At 36.4% G+C, this 25,894-nt stretch overlaps 2 protein-coding genes across 4 annotated transcripts in view; one reads left to right on the top strand and one right to left on the bottom strand.

Moving 5' to 3' along the window:
• The window catches only part of LOC136040527 (long-chain fatty acid transport protein 4-like), a 139,691-nt gene that overhangs the window by 4,198 nt on the left and 109,599 nt on the right, over positions 1–25,894 (top strand). The gene's annotated exons all lie outside the window — the stretch shown is intronic.
• Positions 10,431–11,702, bottom strand: LOC136040672 (gastrula zinc finger protein XlCGF52.1-like). Its single transcript, XM_065724971.1, has one exon. The coding sequence runs from the start codon at positions 11,700–11,702 to the stop codon at positions 10,431–10,433; it is 1,272 nt and encodes a 423-aa protein (XP_065581043.1).

Here is a 25,894-nt window from a genome sequence, read left to right as displayed (position 1 = left end):
AACAGGAGAAGAGCAAATGATAAAAGATTATTTTTCCTTGATGCCTTTTCAGCACCACCAAGTATAAACTTGCCAACATAGAAAATAAACTACGCCTGATAGAAATTTATGAGCAGAAATTGGTTTTTCCAGAGAAAAAGTTGTGTTTAAAGAGGCTTTACAGCAAAGTTGATTAATTTAGTGTTTCTGAGGCAATGTTGTTTGTCAGTTAGTTGGTTTACAGAAGAGTTTCTGAGGCAATCTCTTTTTCCAGCTAGTTGGAAAAGAAAATTCTGGAGCGAAATTTCTCACAAGCTAGTTGGTTAATGAAAATTTTTCTGGGGAAAAGCTACTTGCCAACTAGATGGTTAACAGAAGAGTTTCTGGGGCAATGTTGTTTGCCAATTAGTTGGTTAACTGAATAGTTTCTAGGGCAACCTCTTTTTCCAGCTAGTTGGAAAAGGAAATGTTTTCTGGGGCAAAGTTTTTCTTCAGCTAGTTGGTTAATAAAAAATTTTCTAGGGAAAAGAAATTGCCAACTAGATGGTTTATAGAAGTGTTTCTGGGGCAATGTTTGTTTCTAGCTAGTTGAAGAGAAAGTGCTGCTAAGGAGAAATTACTTGTCAACTGGCTGAAAAAGAATGTCCAACCATTTGTCAAAGGGTTGATATCTGTGGAGCCTAATTGCTTGTACACACATTAGAGTATAAGTCCCATAATCCTAAGGTCATGAGTTTGAGTAACACCCAGGTCTCTTTTTTCTTCCCAAGTTCAAGTTGTCAGTTAATAGGCCAAATAAAAATATTCTAATGTGAAGGAGGATTTAATTTTCATTTTGGGACAAAAAAAAAACTACTTCAAGAGAAATAAATTACTGATTTGTACTCCCAAAAAAATATATCAAACAGTTCATGGTAACAAACTGTAGTAAGGAGTGACCTGGCTCAATAGTAAACGAAACTCTAAAAAATGGAATTTTGATTCTAAAATATACATCAAAAGAATTAGATTTTCATGCTGATTTTAAATATATAAGTTTCATCAAATTTAGTCTTTGTCATCAAAAGTTACAAGCCTGAGAAAATTTGCCTTATTTTGGAAAATAGGGGGAAACACCCCGTAAAAGTCATAGAATCTTAACGAAAATCACACCATCGCATTCGGCGTATCAGAGAACCCTATAGCAAAAATTTCAAGCTCCTATCTACAAAAATGTGGAATTTCGTATTTTTTGCCAGAAGACAAATCATGGGTGCATGTTTATTTGTTTGTTTTTTGTTTTGTTTTTCTTTTCCCCAGGGGTCATCGTATCGACCATGTGGTCCTAGAATGTCGCAAGAGGGCTCATTCTAACGGAAATGAAAAGTTCTAGTGCCCTTTTTAAGTGACCAAAAAATTGGAGGGCACCTAGGCCCCTCCCACGCTCATTTTTTCTCCAAAGTCAATGGATCAAAATTTTGAGATAGCCATTTTGTTCCGCATAGTCAAAAACCATAATAAATATGTCTTTGGCAATGACTTACTCCCCCACAGTCCCTGGGGGAGGGGCTGCAAGTTACAAACTTTGACCAGTGTTTACATATAATAATGGTTATTGGGAAGTGTACAGACGTTTTCAGGGGCTTTTTTTGGTTTTGGGGGTGGGGCTGAGGGGAGGGGGCTATGTGGGAGGATCTTTCCTTGGAGAAATATGTCATGGGGGAATAGAAATTCAATGAAAAGGGCGCAGGATTTTCTAAAACTACTATAAAAAAAACAAAGAAAAAATAAACATGAAAAGTTTTTTCAATTGAAAGTAAGGAGTAGCATTGAAACTTAAAACGAACAGAGATTATTACGCATAATATGCGTAAATATAATATGTAATAATATGTAAAGAGCAAGGCATTAACGAGGGTACAAACCCTCGAAAAATTAAGAATGTAAGAATATAAAAGTTTGTTACATAAGTTAATTTTTAAGTTACGCATATTTTTTACTAATAGAAACGTTCGTTAAAAATTAAAAGTTATAGTTGCCTTTTTATGTAACCGAAAAGTTGGAGGGCAACTAGGCCTCCTTCCCCACCCCTTTTTTCTCAAAATCGTCTGATCAAAACTAAGAGAAAGCCATTTAGCCAAAAAAGGAATTAATATGCAAATTTCATTTTAATAATTTATGTGTAGAGAGCCAAAATCAAACATGCATTAATTCAAAAACGTTCAGAAATTAAATTAAAAAAAAAACTCGTTTTTTTAACTGTAAGTAAGGAGCGACATTAAACTTTAAAACGAACAGAAATTACTCCGTATATGAAATGGGTTATCCAGTCCTCAACGCCTCGCTCTATACGCTAAAGCTTTTAATTGTTTTAAAAAGTAGAATTGTGGCAAAGAGTCAAACTTTATTAGAAAAAGATGCCAAAGCTGCACGGCTATGCACGTGCAGCTACTACCATGGTAGTAGCTGCAAGCCGTGCATAGCCGTGCAAGCCATGCAAGCTGCATAGCAGTAGCTGCAACCTAGGAAGAGGCAAACTGAAGCCCATTGTAACCAAAAGTTGAAAAACGCGTTCTGAATAAAAATAAAACAAAAAACAAAAACTGTGTCTAATGAGAAAAAATTAGCATCTGACATTCATTCAGGAATGGTAATTATTATTCTAGTTAATTTTTAAATTGAAATTTTATAACAAAATAACTATGGTGATTTCTAAAAAAGCCTGAAACTCCTCAAAAATGGTTTCTGACCAAAATTGTGAGTGCTCCATTAGAATCAGCATGGCCAAAACCCTTATTTGGGGGAATCATAGTCCCCCCACCTTGAACAACAAGGAAAATCACTTTTTTCTGTTTATAGCACTGATTGTTCTCCTTTCTTTCTTTTTCCACCTTTTCTTTTCTATAGTCTAGCAGACTATCAGAACATCATTGAGAGATGTTTAATGAGTCATTTTAAAGAAAATTGGTATGTATAGTTGCTTCTGTAATTAACCAAACATTAATTTTAGAATGAAATCTATTGTTAACAAAAAACTGCATTTTCTTATACCAGGTGATTGATGGTGTCATAGCTGTAGGTTATAACTCAAGCTAATGCATAAATTTCAGGGGTATATGCAATGAAAAATACAATGATTGCTATATCTGAACTCATTTTTGTTGGGTAGTCAAAACTTTTGCTCTACTCTTAAATTATGAGATTATGATCCTGTGGGGGAGAGAGCACCAAGAGCACAGCCCTTCACAATACTCCTATGCCAATAATGTACATAAATTGGGTGTAATCTCCATTGAATAGCAAAGATTGTTTTGATGCTTTGTAGTAGAGAACTTCTCTAGATAATAGCAAGAGAATAAAGAACAAGCCAAGAACATAGTAAAAGAAAAAAACAAGAATATAGTAAAAAACTGATGATAAAACATTAGGTACATTTACAATGAATGACTTCATAGTTGTTGATTATGAGATGACGTTTTCAATGAGATGCAAAGTCATTCTTATCTTCAGAGAGCTAAGTGGGAAAGCGGCCCTATTCTTAGTTCTGGTAATTTTTATTTGGTTGAATTGTGATCAGTTACATTGATTTTTGTTTGATCAGAGATTTATTTTATGCAATATCAAATTGTCCATGCGCAAGAATTTCTTCTCACATTTTTTCACACTGTTTCTTCTTCAGTATGTAGGATTGAACTTGGTTACAAGCTCTTCAATATTTTTGCATTAACTTTTTCCTATTTTTTTAATTCATATATTATTTATGTTGCTCTACTCTTAAATTTTGAGACTATAATCTTGTAGGGAGGGGGGAGAGGGCATTAACAGCACATCCCTTTGCAATACTCATATGCCAATAATGTACATAAATTGGGTGCAATATCCATTGAATAGTAGAGAATGTTCTGATGTTTTTTCGTGAAGTAGAGAACAAACTCTAGACAACATTATCAAGAACATAGTAAAGGAGAAACAGAGAATGTAGTAGAGAACAATCTAAGAAGAAAATTGAAAACAAACCAAGAACATAGTAAAGAAAAACTAAAAAAATAGTAAAAAAAAAACTGATGACGAAAAACGATGTACATATACAATGAATGAATGATCATAATTGTTAATTATAACCATACTTGGCATAAAAAGTAACCTAAAACCTAGATTATGAATATGATGACATCAGCAGTGTAAGCAAATTTATAGCATGGCTACAGCTGTAGCTGCACAATAGAAAAAGATTACTGTACCCCATAATAACCAAAGGTTAAAAACCACGTTTTGGAAAAACCTCCTTATGAAAAAAAATACCATCTGACACTGATATAGGAACAGTAACTATTATTTCCGTTCATCTTAAATATAAAGTCTATTTATGGTGATTTAAAAAAATATATAATAAAGAATGAACTATAGCCCACAGTTACTAAAATATTAATTAAAATTTTTTTTTTTTGATATATTAAAGAAGGAACCCAGGGAATAATTGTAGTAAAGGCACTCTAGCCATTAGCAGCAAAGATATAGTAAATAACCAACCAAGAATACACTAAAAAACAAACCAAGAATATATTAGAGAACAATTATAGCAAAATAAAAAAAAAAATCCTTGCCTGAATAATCACTCTGCTCTGATTGTTCAATAATAAAATTTACAATTAAAATTGAACATACCTCAACTCACCAAATTGCAACAGGATACATCATCTGCATCATAAATGTGCGAAATTTTGATAACGTAATACCTGACCATATTGTAGCTAGGGCTGTGGAAATATGGTGTTTAAGACTATTGCCAGGCAATAGTTTTCTTCTGTTTTTCACTGGTTGTTTTTATCCTCATTTCTTTCTTCTTTGTGATTATTTTGGCTTTCTCAAGCACTCGAGCTGCTCCTTTACCCAAGTTTTGCCTAGGCGTAGCTACTTTTTGTTTTTTCCCAATTTGGGTTTGTGACTTTGAACTGCCTCTTCTGTGGCCCACCACTCAAAGTTTATGCACCCTCTTCTTCGGTGGGGATGATATTGTTGATATTTTCTAATTGTTCTTCTTCATGAAGACCCAGGCTGAAATCTACTTCTACTGATCCCATAACGTTATTTACAATCAGAGCCGCCATGTTGTCATTTCCTTCAGATGGTTGAAGAGGATCATGAGGCAGGGCAACAATCTGAATATCTTTACATGCAAATTTATTGTCATCTAGGAGGTTTAGAGCCTTGCCAAGTGAAATGCAGGGGTTTCATAAATCTGGTAGACAAGGAAAAATGTAGAGACAAATTTAAAGATATTTTGTCCATGGCAACTGATAGTCTGAAGCCAAAGGAGGATGAAGAACCCACATTATCAATGTTATTTTACCAGAACTCATGCCATAAGATTCAACATCTATGAGAACGGTATAGTAGAGGTTTCAGTGCCCTCATTTCTACAGATATTAAAAGTTCAAGTGCCTCTTTTAAGTGACTAGAAATGATGGAGGGCAACTATTCCCCCTTTCACGCCCCTTTTTCCCCCAGTGACATCCAATCAAAGCTTTTAGATAGTTATTTGATTCAGCATAGTTGAAAGGTCCAATAACTATGCTTCTGGGGATGGCATGACCCCCAACAGCCCCCGTGGAAAGAGCTGTAAAATGTACAATGTGTCCATTGTTCATACATAGTATTTTTTATTTAGATATATGTCTGGAATTTTGCTGGAGGGAATTTGCTGTGGAGGGAATTGACAATTTTTTTTTCAGTTCAGTTAAAACAGCAGCATTTAACTTAAAAAGAATAGGAGTTTATCCATTTATGAGTTTGGCTGCCTATATCTCAACCCTTGCTCTTTTTGCTAAAGCTTGACTTTTTGGTCTGGCTCCTGATGAACAACTCCTGAAACACAAGGGTCGTTTAATTGAAATAAAAAGGTTTTTTTAAACCTCTTGAAAACTTCAGCATAAAAAGTAAGGGGATGAGGGGGGGGGGGGGGGTAGCTAAAAAAAACACGACATCACTTGAAAAACAAGATGTCACTGCTTCCCTTTCAAAAAAGTGATTATCCTTGTTGCTTAACATGAGGGACTGTAATTGTTTTTTAGTGGGGGTTTCGACTATGGAGATTCCAGTGGTGTAGGTTTCTTTTCAATCTGACTCAGTTTTTTTTCAGGCTCTTTTTCAAAATTCCCTTAATTTATTTTCACAAGAAACTTTTAACATTAAAATGAATGGAAATAATAGTTACTATTCTGGAATCATCTTCAAATAGTAACTCTTCCTCACAGTTTTTTTTCAAAACGTATTTTTAAATTCCTGTTTACTATAGGCTCATTCTTTACTAGAAGGATCCATTTTCATTCTTTACTTGGTTGCCCTTCAAGTTCATTTCAAGTTCAAGTTCATTTATTTATTAATCGCACATACATGTATATATATATATATGACATAGGCCCATGGGGAGACAAGCTCGAAAAACTAGGCCTAGACAAAGAATAAAATAATAACACACTACAATACAAAGATAAACATGACGGCAAAGATACAATAACACAACAATAGTATGAAAGTAGCAGCTAGCTCAGGATCATTCAATACTGTTGAAGAAATTAAGAAAGTAATATTATTAAATATAAATTAATACTGGAAGATAGCTGAGAGGCCCATAATCACCCAGAGCAACGAACCATACAAAAACTTTGCCTTACTAAAAAGATACTTAATTAATTAAAAATAATCCTGAACTAAATGAAATTTAAGTTTCCTTTTTATTAAATGGATAGAGGAAAATTTATCAATAAGAGCCTTGTGAGCATCCCAGCACCGAGCTATTGACAAAAGCGGAGCGAATTTAGATCTCTCAGTATTATATTTGTCAATGTAGATATCCTTTTTTTGTCGAGTGTTATAATTATGTAAATCTTGTGATTGGGAGAACAAACTTTGATGGAGGTAATATGGCGGTAATTTCTTAATGTCATAATTGATTTTGAAAAGAATTGCTCCAAAAGCAAATTGTTGAGTGACTGGAAGTATATCTAGATAAGTATATAAAGATGCAGTAGAAGACTTATTTGGAAGTTCAATAGGTGATGGAATAAAAAGTTTAAGGATTCTTAGGGCTTTATTTTGTAAAATCTGTATTGGTTTAATATGGCTTTTAAATGTAGATAAATATACTAGAGAACAATAATTAATATTAGTCTGAATCAGAGCAAAATAAATACTTCGTAAAGCAGAGTAGGGCAAACAAAGCTTTAACCTTCGCATTAAACCAACATACCTTGAAATCTTTAATCGTAGATTTTGAATGTGTGTTTTAAAAGATAAGCTTTCGTCAATCACAAGTCCAAGGTACTTTGTCATTTTCACCCGAGATATTGATAATAGATACTTTGAAGAAGTAACTCGGGTAATACGAGGGCAGATATTTGACTTTCTGCCGTAAATTATGAAATTTGTTTTTGATACATTCAAAGCAATAAAATTTGAAGAACACCAATCAAGAACATTAGAAAATGCAGTATTCAGTTTTGTCTCCAACTCCTCGTCATTCTTTTCAGAAATTGAAACTGCCGTATCATCAGCAAAATGTGTGTTGAGACACGGGGATGTAAAAGCGCGGTGAAAATCATTTATATAAATTAAAAAAAGTAGAGGACCTAGGACAGAGCCCTGAGGTACCCCAACCTTCGAAGACTGATGTACAGGTGAAGAGAGAAAATTGCCTCCATCTAATCGTTGCTTTCTCATATCAAGATAAGATTTAACTAGATCCAACGCCGGTCCACGCACACCACAATTATCCAATTTACTAAAAAGAATACAATGGGATATTGTATCGAATGCTTTTTTAAAATCTAAATATATTGTTGCTGGAATTTCACCTCTATCTAAGCATTCATGAATATATTGGATAAGAGCAACGGTAGCATGTTCAGTGTTGTGTCCAGACCGGAAACCAAACTGGAAATTTGTGAAGAAATTAGACGATTTAAGAAAGTCATAAAACCTCTTATAAATTGCCTTCTCAAGTATTTTAGAAAATGCTGACAAAATAGAAATAGGGCGGTAATTTGATGGATTTTCAGGAGAGTCACCTTTGTGAAGCGGAACTATCCGCACTTCTTTAAAAGCAGATGGGAAAACTCCAGTTTTAAATGAAAGATTAATTATATGCTGTAATGGTAATATTATTGCAGACAGTATTTCTTTAACAATTTTAGAACTAGACCCGTCAATTCCCGCTGAATTACCTGGATTTAGATCACACACTATTTTTGTTATTTCAGAATGAGAAATAGGCCCGAGAAAAATTGAATTACTTTGAGGAGACGGAAGGTATGAAGAAAAATGTTTATTACTACGTGAATCAAACTGGTTCATTACTGATGAAACAATTTTCTCTCCTATTTTAGCAAAATGAGTATTCAAAATATCAGCCACTTTCTCCGATTTATTAGTAGTCGAACCATCTTCTAAACTAATAACTTCAGGAAAATTAGACTTACTTTCTTTTTTTATAAAATAATTAATTAAAGACCATGTTTTGCGAGGAGAATTTTGAGCTTCTTCGAAAGACTTTTTATAATACAATTGTTTCGACAAACGTATCATTGTGGTTAATTTATTTTTGAAAATTCTAAAATTTTTAATATTATAATCAGTTGGATTCTTTAACTGCTTTTTAAATAACTGATTTTTTTTCTTAACTGATATCAAAATTCCAGACGTTATCCATGGCCTTATAGGAAATTTTTCTCTGCAACTTTTAATTGTAACAAATGGGCAACTAGAATCAAGGCAGCAATTGAAATTTCTTAGAAAATTATCAGTTGCCATATCTGTATCCTCCGTGGATATTACCTCCTGCCAATCCAATAGTCCAAGGCTTTCATTCAGGTGCTTTAATGTTATTTTATTTATTAACCGTCCTTGACGGTTAGGAGGGAAGAATAATAGCAACTTCAGTCCATACAAATGAGCCTCTCCGCATCTGCCAGGCTGGTGTCCCCAGGTGCAACTATACCCCAATTTAACTCAACCATATGCAACGGACCCCTCATGCAACTTAGTCTTATTTAACTGAACCAACGTGCAGCTCAATCCCTTTAAATGAATCCAAATTCAACTAAACCCTTCTTCAGATGGACCCTTGCGCCTTTCAACCCCTTTTAACTGAACCCTTGTGCAACTGAATCTGCATGTAACTCAACCAAAATGTAATTCAATCCCATTTAACTGAACCTTCATGTAACTCAACCCTATTTAACTGATTCCCCCTTTAAATCAACCCCATTCATTGATCATAGCCTAATCTATGATCAATGAATGGGGTTGATGCAGACAAGGTACTGTCAAATGCCCTCCAAATAATTTTGCCGAAACAAAAACCATGCGAATGGCTGGGATGGATGAAACTCCTGTGACCCTAAACAGTAGTCAGATCGAAGACTTCCTGTAGTTTAAATACCTCGGCTCAAAGGTAAACCCTCGTGGCAAATCTTCAGAAAAGATCTGGAGCCACATATCGTCAGCCTGGAACATCTTTCTTCAGCTATGGAAGACTGTCTGGAAGCGGAGCAAAATTCCAACACGGAAAAGGATCCTAGTGTTTGAAGCTATGATTCTCTCTGTTCTCCTGTATTGATGTGAAACGTGGCCACTGAAAGCATTCTAAGTGTTGATCTTAAAATACGTTCATCCACAAATGTCTTCGCTATATCCTGAGCATCCGCGTCTAAGATAGAATCTCGAACGACGAAGTCAGGAGAAGATATGGGGATCAGTAGTGACGGCGCAATATATTCTACAAAGCCCATAGGGGTATACTATTGTAGCTTCTAACCCCTCAAGATATTATTACGCTCACCTGGATCTTTTGGAATACTATAGTACGCATTTAATGGTATAGTAAACCTGATTGTTATGCTGTAGGGATTGTTTGTTTACTTATTCAAATGTTTTCTACAAGATTGTCACTTATATCACTACCACACTTTCTTCTATTGTTTGTCAACCTCTTACTATCCTCACTAATGTTTGCCCACTACTCGATACACAGTTCACAGTGATTAACTTTTCACTAACCTTGTCTAGTTTGCCTGCTACTCGATACACAGTTCACAGTGATTAACTTTTCACCAACCTTGTCTAGTCTTTTCCTCATTTTTATGTATTTTTTTCTATTTAACACCTATGGCATAACGTCGTTATATACTGTGAGTGCTGACCTTAATTTAATCATAATATAGAGTTTACTTTTTACCTCATTTGTGGTTATAAATTACTGTTTTGAAGCTATTCATCATGTTGTAAACAAATGTAAAATGTGTTTTCAAATTGCTCTTCTGAGAGAATCTTTTATTACAAATTTTGCGTTCATGTGGGTTTTTCTCCAGAGTGAATTTTCTTATGTGATGTCAAATATTTCATACAAGAGAACTTTTTCTTACAAATCTCACATTCATGCGGTTTTTCCCCTGAGTGAATTATATGATGCACTTTCAAATCGCTCTTACGAGAGAATTTTTGTTACAAATTTCACACTCATGTGGTTTATCCCGAGAGTGAATTGTTTGATGCACTTTCAAATTGCTCTTGTGAGAGAATTTTTTCTTACAAATTTCACACTCATGTGGTTTATCCCCAGAGTGAATTGTTTGATGCACTTTCAAATTGCTCTTGTGGGAGAATTTTTTCTTACAAATTTCACACTCATGTGGTTTATTCCCAGAGTGAATTGTTTGATGCACTTTCAAATTGCTCTTGTGAGAGAATTTTTTCTTACAAATTTCACACTCATGTGGTTTATCCCCAGAGTGAACTTTTTGATGCGATTTCAAATGGAAGAAATTTTTCCCACATATTGCACATTCACGGGGTTTATCCCGAAGGTGAATTGCTTGATGTGATTTCAAATAGTTCATACAAGAGAATTTCTTCGTACAAATATCACATTCATGCGGTCTTTCTCCAGAGTGAATTGTTCGATGCACTTTCAAATGGTTCTTCTGAGAAAATTTTTTGTTACAAATATTGCACTCATGTGGTTTATCCCCAGAGTGAATTGTTTGATGCACTGTCAAATTGTTCTTGCTAGAGAATTTTTTCTTACAAATTACGCACTCATGTGGTTTATCCCCAGAGTGAATTGTTTGATGCACTTTCAAATTGCTCTTGTGAGAGAATTTTTTCTTACAAATTTCACACTCATGTGGTTTATCCCCAGAGTGAATTGTTTGATGCACTTTCAAATTGCTCTTGTGAGACAATTTTTTCTTACAAATTTCACACTCATGTGGTTTATCCCCAGGGTGAATTGTTTGATGCACTTTCAAATTGGTCTTGTTATAGAACTTTTCCTTACTAATTTCATATTCATGGGGTTCTCCCCCGGAGTGAATTGCTTGATTTAACTTCAAATTGTCCTTCTGAGAGAAGTTTCTCAGACAAATTTCACACTCATGGTTTTTTTTTTTACACAAATTTTCTACAATGATATTTTCATTTATATTCAAGCCATATCCTCGTAAGAAGCTTTTCTTGTATTTGTTGCAATCCATGGATTCTTCCGTAACGGATGATTTGACAAGTACAGACTCATTCTTGTTATCAATATTGTCACTACTTTTACTGTAACTTTTGTCGGTAAATGTCAAAATGTCCTTCATAACGATCTCATTACAGTCTTCACCATTGCTGCTGGAAGACCTGAAAATGTTGTCACCCATTTTACCACCACACCTGCTATTGTTTGCCAGCTTCTTAATACTCATGTCACAATAATTAACTTTTTACCAATCATGTCATCTGTAATCCGCTTATCCTACAACACTGTTTAATCTAGAGCAATGATACATTTTTCTTTATCAAGCGATGAGTTTCTAACACTTCATCGTGAATGTAATTATTGACTGAAATATTTTCTATTCTGTTAAAAAGGTAAGTTTTGGACATAAATGATTTTTTTTAATGTCAGTGTTATATGCAACACTGACTATGATTTGGCGCTAATTGCCACATAAATTTTCTTTTTCTTCTATAAATGTCATTAATGTTCTGCTCCTGCTATAATCGTCCTTAACAAGGTTACAGCTGCTGCTGCGATCAAAAAAGTAATTTCTTCTGCGTTTTATATTCTAGTTTTGTTGCAGAAAATGGTTTTTTGAAGTTTAATAGTACAACTTTCATAGATTCGAAATGCATATACATTAGAAATACACACACACACACACACATACACACACACACACACACACATATACACACACACACACACATACACACACACACACACACACACACACACACACACACACACATGTATAAATGTACTAGCTGTTGGGGTGGCGCTTCGCGCCACCCCAACACCTAGTTGGTGCGGCGCTTCGCGCCCCCCCCCCCCCAAGCCCCCCGCGCGCGTAAGTCGTTACGCGCCATATTAGTTACGCGCCATATTAGTTACGCGCCATTGTAGTTGTGTCCCTGTGTCCCACCTGTGAATAGAGATAGATATAAATATATGTTTTTAACTACGTAAAACATGCTAATATACAACATTCTTCGCTGTCCCATTGTCAGTTTTGATATGTTTTGACTCTCGCTGTCCAGGTGGATTTTCATCTAACTGCGCGGTTTTGCGTTCTTTAGCCGCAAGCCTGTTTTCTTGCTGTTCTTGTGATTCCTCGGCACGCTTTCTTTTCTTACTTTCTCTATCAGCCGCAAGCTTGTTTTCTTGCTGTTCTTGTGATTCCTCGGCACGCTTTCTTTTCTTACTTTCTCTATCAGCAGCAAGTTTTTTGGCATAGACTCTTTGAGCAGCTTCCTCGGCTGTTGCCATTGTAGGTTCTTCAGTCATTTACAATTAAACATTTTTCCGTGAACGAATGTCTTAAATACCTTTAATGACGTCATCGTCATAACAAACATGACGACAACTAACTTCATGACGTCAGTCGACACACAAACATGACGTCACTCGACACACACATACACAAACACACACACAGACAACTTATTTTTATATATATAGATATACATATATATATATATATATATATATATATATATATATATATATATATATATATATACTGGCTGTTGGTGTGGCGTTTCGTAACACACATAGTTGGAGCCCCCCCCCCCGCGCGCTTAAGTCGTTACGTGCCGTATTAGTTTCGTGTCATTGTAGTTTTGTCCCTGTGTCTCACCTGCAGGTTTACCGACTCTTGAACACGCAATATATAATTTTCCATGGGAAAAACAATCCGTATTCAAATCTATACCGCATTTTTCTAATGATTGCCCTTGAGATTTGTTGATGGTGATTGCTAATCGAATATTCCCTGTGTCCCCGTCGTCATTTATATATCCTCCCTGCCCCTCCCCCGGCGTCCCCATTTTTCCGAATTACTGCCCCCCCCCAACTCCACCAAAGAAAGCGGATCCGGTTCGGTTATGTCAATCACGTATCTTGGACTTGTGCTTATTCTTCCCACCAAGTTCCATCCTAATCTCTCCGCTTTAAGTGTTTTCCAAAATTTTCGGCTCCCCCTACTCCAAAGACACTAGATCTAGTCATAAATTAAAATAAGATATCTGAGTTACGGGGTCCTTCGAAATTGGAAGTTTCATTAAGATTCGATCACTCCTTTGTAATTTAAAAATGCCTCATTTTTTCTAATTTTTCAGAATTAACCCTTCCCACCAACTCTCCCAAAGAGAACGGATCCGAACTGGTTATGTCAGTCACGTATCTAGGACTTGTGCTTATTTTTCCCACCAAGTTATATCCCGATCCCTCCACTCTAAGGGATTTCCAAATTTTTAGGCCCCCCAACTCCCCTCAATGTCACCGGATCCGGTCGGGATTTAAAATAGAGCTCTGAGACACGATGTCCTTCCAAACATAAAATTTCATTAAGAACCGATCACTCCTTCGTAAGTTAAAAGTACCAAAAATACAATACAAAAATAGTACAAAAATACAAAACAAAAACCATAAAATGGCTGGGATGGATTAAACTCCTATGACCCTAAGCGGTAGTCAGATAGAAGAATGCTGTTGTTCAAATACCTAGGTTCAAACGTAAACTTGTGGCAAACCTTCAGAAGAGATCTGGAGCCACATATCGTCAGCCTGGAACGTCTTCCTTCAACTATGGAAGGCTCTCTGGAAGCGGAGCACAAATTCCAACACGGAAAAAGATCCGGGTGATTGAAGCTTTGGTTCTTTCTGTTCTCCTGTATTAATGTGAAACGTGGTCACTGAAAGCAACCTAAGCGTTGTTGCCTTTTTAAGTAACCAAAAAATCGGAGGGCAGCTAGGCTTCCTCCCCCACTCCTTTTTTTCTCAAAATCATTTTATCAAAACTATGAGAAAGCCATTTAGCCAAAAAAAAAAAAAAAAAAAAAAAATGCTAATTTCATTTTAATTATTCCTCTGCGGAGAGCCAAAATCAAAACATGCATTGATTCAAAAACTTTCAGAAATTAAATAAAAAATTAAGTTATTTACTGTTTTAAAAAGTACAGTTGAGAGAAAGAGTGAAACTTTAGCGTAAAGAGCGGGGTGTTGATGAGGAAACAGCCCCTTTCGTATACGAAGTAATTTCTTTTCGTTTTAAGGTTTAATGTAGCTCCTTACTTTCAGTTAAGAAAACTGTTTTTTTTTATTTAATAACGTCTTAAGGGGTTAGTAGATGCAATAGTATACCCACTTTAGGCCTTGTGGAATAGATTGGGCAGTGACTTCTGGCATTGTGCTCTTTTTTCCGATTTTGTCAAGCTGAAAAGACTTTGATCGTCTGGCCACACAGTGCGTAGACCAGATGACAATATAAACCAAAGATACCCTAAAAGTCTACCGCTACCGACATGGAAGAAGAGAACAGGAGGCCAAAAGAAATTGTTGCTTGCGACACTGAAGTTCTATCTGGTACCCATTGGAGGGTCCAGAAAGTACGGCTGTTGTCGGGATCGTCAATGGCTGGATATCATAGAGCCTGCCACCCTCAAGTGAAACTTCTGGAAGGAGACATATCGTCGTCTGCTGAGCACCACAATGAGCTTGGATGCGGCTTTAACGTGCAACAAGTAGCCCCATTTAGCTCAGATCTTATGTAAATGAACCCCCATTTAAATCAAGCCTTGTTTTAATCAACTCAACTTAAGAGTTTTCAACTGATTAGAAGCTCAAAATTTGCTTCTTGCTTTGTTTGTGGTTTCTAGCAAGTGAAACTACAAGTGAAAACTTATTTTACTCATTTGGGTAACTTCAGAAAATAGAAAGATATTCTAATGAATGAATATATCCCCAAAATCATTGTTCAGTAAAGTGGTTTTTATGTTTGTTGCAGACTATAAGCTATTCAATTAATTCTTGGGTAAGGATTTGCCAGGGGACAAGTGAAAAATCTGGTTTTCTACCCAGCTCCCTAAGCTCCTTTCAGTTTGATTTTCAACGTTAGTAAAAAAATTTTGTTTGGGTCATTCTACATCAGATCAACAAGGAAATGATAGCTGCCTTAATGATTAGTGGTAAAAAAAACACTAATTCCGTGAACCGCGGAGGGTTAACCATTTCAGTGCCCCTACAATGTTTTGTATAGCCCAATATAGGCCTATATAGCCCAAATTTGTTTCTAAAGTATTATATTTTCATCGTGTTTTTGTATATTTTATTAGGATTGACACTTCTTGAGTGGGGTCTCTATAACAGATAAGTACCGTTAAAAGCGTTGCCAAAGATAAATAATTCGTTTCACTTGTTTATTTTCACAATTCAATGTGGTAACACTGTCGGAAGCGTAATATTGCCGTAAAAGCTCCGTAATATTGACTAACCAAAAGAAAAACCGGTTCCCTTCCATAAATAGATACCTGTATTTATTTGTGGATTAAGTTGCATCTGTTTAAGGGTATTAAGTTGAAACGAAAGGGTGATGTATGGCAAAATGCATGGGAAATATCTATATCTATATATATATATAAATAAGTTGTCTGTGTGTCTGTCGAGTGACGTCATGTTTGTGTGTCGACTGACGTCCATGTTTTCGACTGACGAAATTACAGACCGGGACATCGGGACAGAAATGACGACTGGGACACTGGCACATCTATCTATCTATCTTCTATCTATCTATATATATAAAAACTATCTATTGGGGTGGCGCTTCGCGCCACCCCAACACCTAGTTGGTGGGGCGCTTCGCGCCCCCCAAACCTCCCCGCGCGCGTAAGTCGTTACGCGCCATATTAGTTACGCGCCATTGTAGTTGTGTCCCTGTGTACCACCTGTGAATATAGATAGATTTATATATGTGTTCCAAACTACGTAAAAATTGCGAATATACAACATTCTTGGCTTTCGCATATACAAAGCCATATGTACTAATAATGACGTCATATGCAAACGCTCTTTTTACAAACAAACAAACATGCATACACACAACTCGTTTTTATATAGATAGATAGATAGATAGATACAATACAAATTAACTGCGTAAAACTTGCGAATATACAACATTCTTCGCTGTCCAATTGTCGCTGCATATAAATAGATTGTCAGGGTTACCGACCCTCGAACATGCAACGTACAATTGTCCATGGGAAAAACAATCAGTATTAAGATCTATACCACATTTTTCTAATGATTGACCTTGAGCTTTGTTAATGGTGATTGCAAATGCTAATCGAATTGGGAATTGCAATCTTTTAAATTGAAAAGGCAGATCCGTTGGAATCATGGGAATGCGAGGAATAAGAACAGCCTCACCCTCAAAAGGCCCTGTCAAGATTGTGGCCTCTATTAGGTTTTCCATTGTTTTTTTTTACGGCAAGTCACGTGCCATTGCAAAGCTTTGGTGGGTTGATATTTCTTAAAAGTATTATTGGTACGCCTATTTTTAGTTGTAGCACGTGTGGTGGAAACCCTGAAAGATCTATGGAATTTAAAAATTCAGATGGATAATTAACCGCTTCATTTGGTTCCAAAACTGTGTCGACTGACTTGTAAAGGACTGCCTGGTCTCGAATCTTGGTCAAAACAATATTGTTGATTTCATGGACGTCTATATTTTTGGGTGCGAGAATCGCTCTTTCACTTAGCCATTTATTATTTTTATAATTTTTTAGAATATTCGGAAATACTTTTTCAATCAATTCATTTTTGACGTCACTAAATTACAGGAATCAGCAGGTAGTTGTATACGTCCTGAAATTGAGTCTACTGGGAGCTTTCCGTTTCCAATTGCCAGCAATTGATCTGAAAATGTTTGACCAGAGTTATCGTTTTGCAATCGGACACGCATATTTGTAGTTAATTTTAATATTTTTACGTGTGCCCATAAATTAGAATTTTTCAGGCAAGCATTCATTTCGTCTGCAGGAGTTGATCTAGGTATTATAGGTAATGTTTGCCTGAAATCTCCCGCAAGCAATATTAATGTGCTGCCAAAGGGTTTCGACTTCCCTCTCAAATCTTTCAAGCATTGATCCAGAGCCTCGAGCGATTTTTTGTGTGCCATTGTGCAATCATCCCAAATAATAAGTTTGCATTGCTGCAATACTTTACCCATCCCAGATGATTTGGAAATATTGCACGTGGGAGTTTCTGTAGAATGCAAATTCAGAGGCAATTTCAAAGCGGAATGAGCAGTTCTTCCACCAGGCAGCAATGTTGCGGCTATTCCGGACGACGCAATTGCCAACGCTATATCGTTTTTTGATCGAATTGATGCCAGAATCAGTTTTATCACAAACGTTTTACCAGTACCTCCTGGCGCATCCAAAAAGAAAATTTCTCCAACGTTGTTATCGACACAATGCATTATCGTATTATAAATGTCTTTTTGTTCCGACGTTAACTTGGAAATATTATTTTGTACATACGACAATAGATCACTCGTACTGTAACTTTGTTCACGATCCAATTCTACACATGTCGAAACAGCAGCGATACGGTTAGGTGAAGGCATTCCCAAATCCTGAAGAGGTTTGTTTGCCATACGTACGCACAAATCTTCTATAATAACTAAAGTGTAGTTATAAATTTCTGATGTAAAATCAAAAGTCATATCTGACGTCTCTAACTGTTTTCGATGGAGTATATCTTCGGACATTTTTGACTTATATTTTTCCCATAACTCTGTAGCAGCTGATGGAGAGCAAGTTGTTAAAATGATGCCAAACAATGCACGAATTTGACTTGGGGTTGACGTTTCGCACGCGTCATTGATGCAGTTATCCCAGTGTTGGTCATTCTCCAATAAATTCAGAGCTTGGCATGCACTACGGTAAGTGTCATGTATAGTACCGTTTACAGTTCTCAAATACTCAAAGGATGTCGGACCGGGTACATTCACCAAAAGCAGTCGTAGAAAGAAGCATTCATGTTGATTGGGGTGAACGGTGTAGAGTCTTCCTATCGTGGTATCTTTGAAGATGGTAGGTTGGCCGTCGACTGACTTACCCTGTTTTCGACGTTCAAATACTTTATTTTTAGTATTCCACGTGTAATACGAAGGCACTTCAGTATACGGCAGTTTTTTGCAAAAGAATCATTTTTGCAAAGCGAAAAAAAGCTGTTAATGTTGTATCCGGTGGATTCAGGGCTCTTTGTTGCACGTTGGTTTCCGTGAAATAAACACGTTGACCATTCTGTAAATGTACCGCTAAGTGAACAACAGCTGGACTACGTTCATGTATCGGAAATGAAAGAATTCGCCAAACAGCTTCATTACTGCTTATGTATCTTCCAGCCTGATATTGTACGTTTTCGTCGAAATCTTTGATTTTGGGCTGCAAGCCAAAAACTGCCATGTCACTGCCTTTGTTGACGTATTTACATATGTATTTGATTGCCTTTACGGAGTTACAGTATTCAACGTTTATGTGTGCATTAAATGTTTTTGATAATAATGGGGAATATGGAACAACCCACTGGTTATCTACTTCGATGGTGGTACCGTTACGCTTCTTTATTATTGCTGTTTTACCGCCAACTTCAGTAGATCTTCTTCTATATTGTGGGTAACCATCATTGCCAGTAATTGTGTTTGATACTAAAAGTCGAGGATATTGCTTTGTGCACCTTCCTTTGGCCATGCATGGTGAATTTTCGTTCAGTGCACCGCAAGGTCCATGTATCATATTTTTTACAATAATATCATGTAACCCCTTATCGACATTTTTATCAGGTATTTCAGCGGAAACCACATCATCAATTTCGTTCGAAGTAATTTTTTTATGTAGCCAGATTAGTATATGTGCGTGTGGCAAACCTCGTTTTTGCCATTCCACTGAGTACATACAGCATCACACTGACCCAAACACTTCAAGTTTTACTATGTAGTTTATCAGTGATTTCAACTTTTGCCGGAAGACACGGGCCGTATTGTCATGCCTATGAACCGCCGATTGTCCTTGAAGTAAAAGCTGCAGTATCTCGTCCCAAGATTGATTACATGTAAATGTAATAAATAAATCTGGACGACCATAGAGACGAACATACGCAATAGCATCTTGAGCATATTCATACATATGACGGGGACTGCCAGCATATGACGAAGGTAAAATTGTTAATCTTCCAACGTTTGTGGTATTACCGTCATTTATAACTGCATCTCGCAAATGAATGTATTTTTCAGAGCGGAGCTTGGTCTGATTCAGGCGGATATAAAGCAAACGTTCTGATTCAATTTTAGCATACATATCAACGACAAATTGGTGAAACAATTCACGGCATTTTAAAATATAATTTTCTTCATCCTGCCGAATCATTAGTCTATAGGAATAATAATGCATTGCACTGCATTTCTTATTCATTTCTTTGTTAGTGGCTGGATTCATCAATTTAATATTAAAGTGATAGCCGTCGGCTCCGTCCCAAAAAATGATAGGATATTGTAGGGCATCGTAGCATCGATGAGTTTCAGCAATTGTTAACAACTGAGCGTTTCGCTTATGAAGAATAATATCTCGAGGTAAAAACTGATCACCGACCATAACGATTGCCACTTCGTCGATAGTTGGAGCATTGTATCTACGCACATGTTGGCCAGGAGGCGTTTTGTCAGCGGAAATAACAATTTTATGCGTATCAGTAGGCATCAAATCTATAGCTGTTTTGAACAGACGCACTAAATTATTATTTTCGTGGAAAAGATGTTGCAATTGGGAAACCATTGTCCTTTCAACGTTGGGAGAAATTTCGCAACGTGCATTCAATTCAGAATTTCTATCACTGATGAAGTACAATTGTAAAAATTTATGATTCTCGCCTGAGAATGGTAGAAGGGACCCTGCTCTATGATAAATTTGCCCTTTTACTTTGAAAGTAGACATAAATTGATCTGGATTTTCGATTTGGGCTCCAAACGACGTCATTTGGAAACATGAGTTGTATTTTCTGATTTTTGACAAAAAACGCTAAGATTCTGACGTAGTTCCAGTAAGGAAAGTCTTCAATGGCTCTGGTGGTGCAGCCAATAGAGGAAGTTTAACTTTTCCTGAGGCGCAACACATTCCCATTGTTTCACCATTGAATTTCAAGGCCTTGCAAAAGGGACAAATTTTAGACATTGTCCCGATTTGAACACATCTACTCAAGCTATAATCATCGACTGGGCTGTACCTGAATGCCAGGCGATAACTTTCAGGTTGCTCTGATTCCTCGGCACGCTTTCTTTTCTTACTTTCTCTATCAGCAGCAAGCCTGATTTCTTGTGATTCCTCGGCACGCTTTCTTTTCTTACTTTCTCTATCAGCAGCAAGCCTGATTTCTTGCTGTTCTTGTGATTCCTCGGCACGCCTTCTTTTTTCACTTTCTCTTTTACCAGCAAGTCTGCTTTCGCGTTGCTCTGGTAGTTCCTCGACACGCTTTCTGTTCTTTCTTTCTCTATCTGCCTCAAGCCTGTTTCCTTGCTGTTATTTTGATTCCTCGGCACGCTTTCTGTTCTTTCTTTCTCTATCAGCCTCAAGCCTGTTTCCTTGCTGTTCTTTTGATTCCTCGGCACGCTTTCTTTTCTGACTTTCTCTATCAGCAGCAAGTTTTTTGGCATAGACTCTTTGAGCATCTTCATCGGCTTTTTCCATTGTAAGTTCATCAGTCATTTTAAACTTAAACATTAATAGATTTCTACGTGAATATATATGTCTTAAATATCTTTAATGACGTCACCGTCATAGCAAAAATGACGACAACTAACTTCATGATTAAATATCTTTAATGACGTCACCGTCATAGCAAAAATGATGACAACTAACTTCATGACGTCAGTCGACACAGAAACATGACGTCACCTGACAGACAGACAACTTATTTTTATATATATATAGATAGATAAGTTGTCTGTGTGTGTGTGGCTCTGTCTGTCGGGTGACGTCATGTTTGTGTGTCAACTGACGTCATGTTTTCAACTGACGAAATTACAGACCGGGACATCGGGACACAAAAGACGACCGGGACACCGGCACATAGGGAATATAAATGACGACACTCAAAGAGAAAGCGACCGGGACAAAAGGAATGTTACAAAAGGAATGTTCGATTAGCAATCACCATCAACAAAGCACCAGGACACAAATGACGACCGGGACACAGGGAGTATAAATGACGACCAGGACATAAGTAAAAAAAAACTAAAAAAAAGGTAAAAACTACAAAAAAACTAAAAAGAAAAAAAAACTAAAAACTAATAAAAAAACTAAAAAACTGAAAAAACTAAAAAAGAAAAAAAAAGAAAAAAGGAAAAAAAAATGAAAAATAAAGGAGAAAAACAAAACTAAAAAACGAATGTGTATACAGACCGGGACACCGGGATACAAATGACGACCGGGACACAGGGAATATAAATGACGACCGGGACACAGGGACACAACTACAACGGGGACGCCGGGGGGCACAGGGGGATATAAATGACGACCGGGACACAAGGAATATAAATGACGCCCGGGACACTCAAAGAGAAATCACAGACTGGGACACCGGGACACAAATGACGACCGGGACACAGGGAATATAAATGACGATCGGGACACAGGGATAAAACTACAAAGGGGACGCCGGGGGGCACAGGGGGATATATAAATGACGATGGCGACACAGGGAATGGTCGATTAGCAATCACCATCAACAAAGCTCAAGGGCAATCATTAGAATCATGAGGTATAGATCTGGATACGGATTGTTTTCCCATGGACCATTATATGTTGCATGTTCAAGAGTCGGTAAACCTGACAATCTATTTATATGCACAGACAATGGGACAGCAAAGAATGTTGTATATTCGCAAGTTTTACGTAGTTAAAAACATTATATATATATATATATATATATATATATATATATATTATATATATATATATATATATATATATATATATATATATATATATATACTAGCTGTTGGGGTGGCGCTTCGCGCCACCCCAACACCTAGTTGGTGGGGGCGCTTCGCGCCCCCCCCAAGCCCCCCCGCGCGCGTAAGTCGTTACGCGCCATAATAGTTACGCGCCATTGTAGTTGTGTCCCTATGTCCCACCTGTGAATATAGATATATATATATATATATGGTTTTAACTACGTAAAACTTGCGAATATACAACATTCTTTGCTGTCCCATTGTCTTTGCATATAAATAGATTGTCAGGTTATCCCCCTGTTTCCCCCGGTGTCCCCGTTGTAGTTGTGTCCCTGTGTCCCGGTCGTCATTTATATTCCCTGTGTCCCGCGTCCCGGTCATCATTTGTATCCCGGTGTCCCGGTCTGTATATACATTCGTTTTTTAGTTTTGTTTTTCTCCTTTATTTTTTTCCTTTTTTTTCTTTTTTAGCTTATTTAGATTTTTAGATTTTTTAGTTTTTTTTATTAGTTTTTAGTTTTTATTTCTTTTTAGTTTTTTTGTCCCGGTCGTCATTTATATCCCCCTGTTTCCCCCGGTGTCCCCGTTGTAGTTGTGTCCCTGTGTCCCGGTCGTTATTTATATTCCCTGTGTCCCGGTCGTCATTTGTATCCCGGTGTACCGGTCTGTATATACATTCGTTTTTTAGTTTTGTTTTTCTCCTTTATTTTTTTCCTTTTTTTTTCTTTTTTAGTTTATTTAGATTTTTAGATTTTTTAGTTTTTTTATTAGTTTTTAGTTTTTTTTTCTTTTTAGTTTTTTTGTAGTTTTTACCTTCTTTTTAGTTTTGTTAATTTTTTTTTTTACTTGTGTCCTGGTCGTCATTTATACTCCCTGTGTCCCGGTGCTTTGTTGATTGCTAATCGAACATTCCTTTTGTCCTGGTCGCTTTCTCTTTGAGTGTCGTCATTTATTTTTTTCTTTTTTAGTTCTTTTAGTTTTTACCTTTTTTAGTTTTTTTTTAGTTTTTAGTTTTTTTAGTTTTTTACCTTTTTTTAGTTTTTTTAGTTTTTTAGCTTTTTTATTTTTTTTATTAGTTTTTAGTTTTTTTGTAGTTTTTGCCTTTTTTTTTAGTTTTTTGTCCTGGTCGCTTTCTCTTTGAGTGTCGTCATTTATTAGTTTTTTCCTTTTTTTTTTTAGTTTTTTATTGGTTTTTACCTTTATTTTAGCTTATTTTTCAGTTTTTTCCTTTTTTTTAGTTTTTTTTTATTTTTTATTTTTTTTAGTTTTTTACCTTTTTTTAGTTTTTTTAGTTTTTTTAGTTTTTTAGCTTTTTTACTTTTTTTATTAGTTTTTAGTTTTTTTTTGTAGTTTTTGCCTTTTTTTAGTTTTTTCAGTTTTTTTTTTAGTTTTTTATTGGTTTTTACCTTTATAGTTTTTTTAGTTTTTTAGCTTTTTTATTTTTTTTATTAGTTTTTAGTTTTTTTTGTAGTTTTTGCCTTTTTTTAGTTTTTTCAGTTTTGACGTCACCTAATCCAGTTTTTTCAGGTGACGTCACCTGACACATCCATCCACACATCCATCCACACATCCACAGACAGACAACTTATTTTTATATATATAGATATATTCACAGGTGGGACATAGGGACACAACTACAATGGCGCGTAACTAATATGGCGCGTAACGACTTACGCGCGCGGGGGGCTTGGGGGGGCGCGAAGCGCCCCCACCAACTAGGTGTTGGGGTGGCGCGAAGCGCCACCCCAACAGCTAGTAGGGAATATAAATGACGACCGGAACGCTCAAAGAGAAAGCGACTGGGACACAAGAAATGTTCGATTAGCAATCACCATCAACAAAGCACCGGGACACAAATGACGACCGGGACACAGGGAGTATAAATGACGACCAGGACATAAGTAAAAAGAACTAAAAAAAAAAAACTACAAGAAAACTAAAAAGAAAAAAAACTAAAAACTAATAAAAAAACTAAAAAAGCTAAAAACTAAAAAAAATCTAAAAAAGAAAAAAAAATAAAAAATGAAAAAAAATGAAAAATAAAGGAGAAAAACAAAATAAAAAAAAACTAAAAGAAAAAAAGGGGAAAAATACAAAAATTTATTTCATCATATACCATTTCAAAAACGAATGTATATACAGACCGGGACACCGGGATACAAATGACGACCGGGACACAGGGAATATAAATGACAACCGGGACACAGGGACACAACTACAACGGGGACGCCGGGGGCACAGGGGAATATATAAATGACGACGGGAACACAGGGAATGTTCGATTAGCAATCGCCATCAACAAAGCTTAAGGGCAATCATTAGAATCATGAGGTATAACTAAAAAAAGGTAAAAAACTAAAAGAAAGACCAATTCAAAAACGAATGTATATACAGACCGGGACACCGGGACACAAATGACGACCGGGACACAAGGAATATAAATGACGCCCGGGACACTCAAAGAGAAAACACAGACTGGGACACCGGGACACAAATGACGACCGGGACACAGGGAATATAAATGACGACCGGGACACAGGGACACAACTACAACGGGGACGACGGGGGGCACAGGGGGATACATAAATGACGACGGCGACACAGGGAATGGTCGATTAGCAATCACCATCAACAAAGCTCAAGGGCAATCGTTAGAATCATGAGGTATAGATCTGAATACGGATTGTTTTCCCTTGGACCATTATATGTTGCATGTTCAAGAGTCGGTAAATCTGACAATCTATTTATATGCACAGACAATGGGACAGCAAAGAATGTTGTATATTCGCAAGTTTTACGTAGTTAAAAACATATATATATATATATATATATATATATATATATATATATATATATATATATATATATATATATATATATATATATATATATATATTCACAGGTGGGACATAGGGACACAACTACAATGGCGCGTAACGACTTACGCGCGCGGAGGGGGGGGGGGCTTGGGGGGCGCGAAGTGCCCCCACCAACTAGGTGTTGGGGTGTCGCGAAGCGCCACCCCAACAGCTAGTATAATTATATATTTTTCAGGCATTTTTTTATGCGTCACCTATAATTTAGGCTAGTCTGTATATTGTATTTTGGGCTTTACGTTATATTTTCGTGAAATTATAATTTGGGCCATATGTTTGCACATCAGGGGGGGGGAGGGAATTAAAGTGAAGTGCTTTAGGAATGACGTCAGCAATCCTAAATATTTACTTATATCGTTCCTGAAAGCGCTTCACTTTACTTTACCCCAACCCCCTCTAATGTGCAAATATATAGCCCGAATTATACATTTCCCATGCAATTTTACCATATGGTATTGTTTTGTTTCAACTTAATATTCGCAAACGACTGAAAAATGTATCTTAAATAGTGGTATAGATATAACGGAAAAGATCCGAATAACCAGTGAAAACCATTGTTTTCAGTTATAAAGTGACCTAAGATGAGGCGAGGAGCAAGAAACTTTTTATTCCGATGTTTTCGGTGCTTTAAAGATAATTTAGCCTTAATTAAAAATCATTTAACGTTACTTAACGATAATTTCAAATTTTTTGTTTTGGTAAATAGCCCAAATTGTACATTTCAGAAGC

This window comes from Artemia franciscana, chromosome 21 (assembly GCF_032884065.1).
Source record: "Artemia franciscana chromosome 21, ASM3288406v1, whole genome shotgun sequence".
In the NCBI taxonomy this organism is placed as follows: Eukaryota; Metazoa; Arthropoda; class Branchiopoda; order Anostraca; family Artemiidae; genus Artemia; species Artemia franciscana.
The sequence above is the reverse complement of the archived record's forward strand: the minus strand, read 5'-3'. Positions and strand labels throughout refer to the sequence as shown.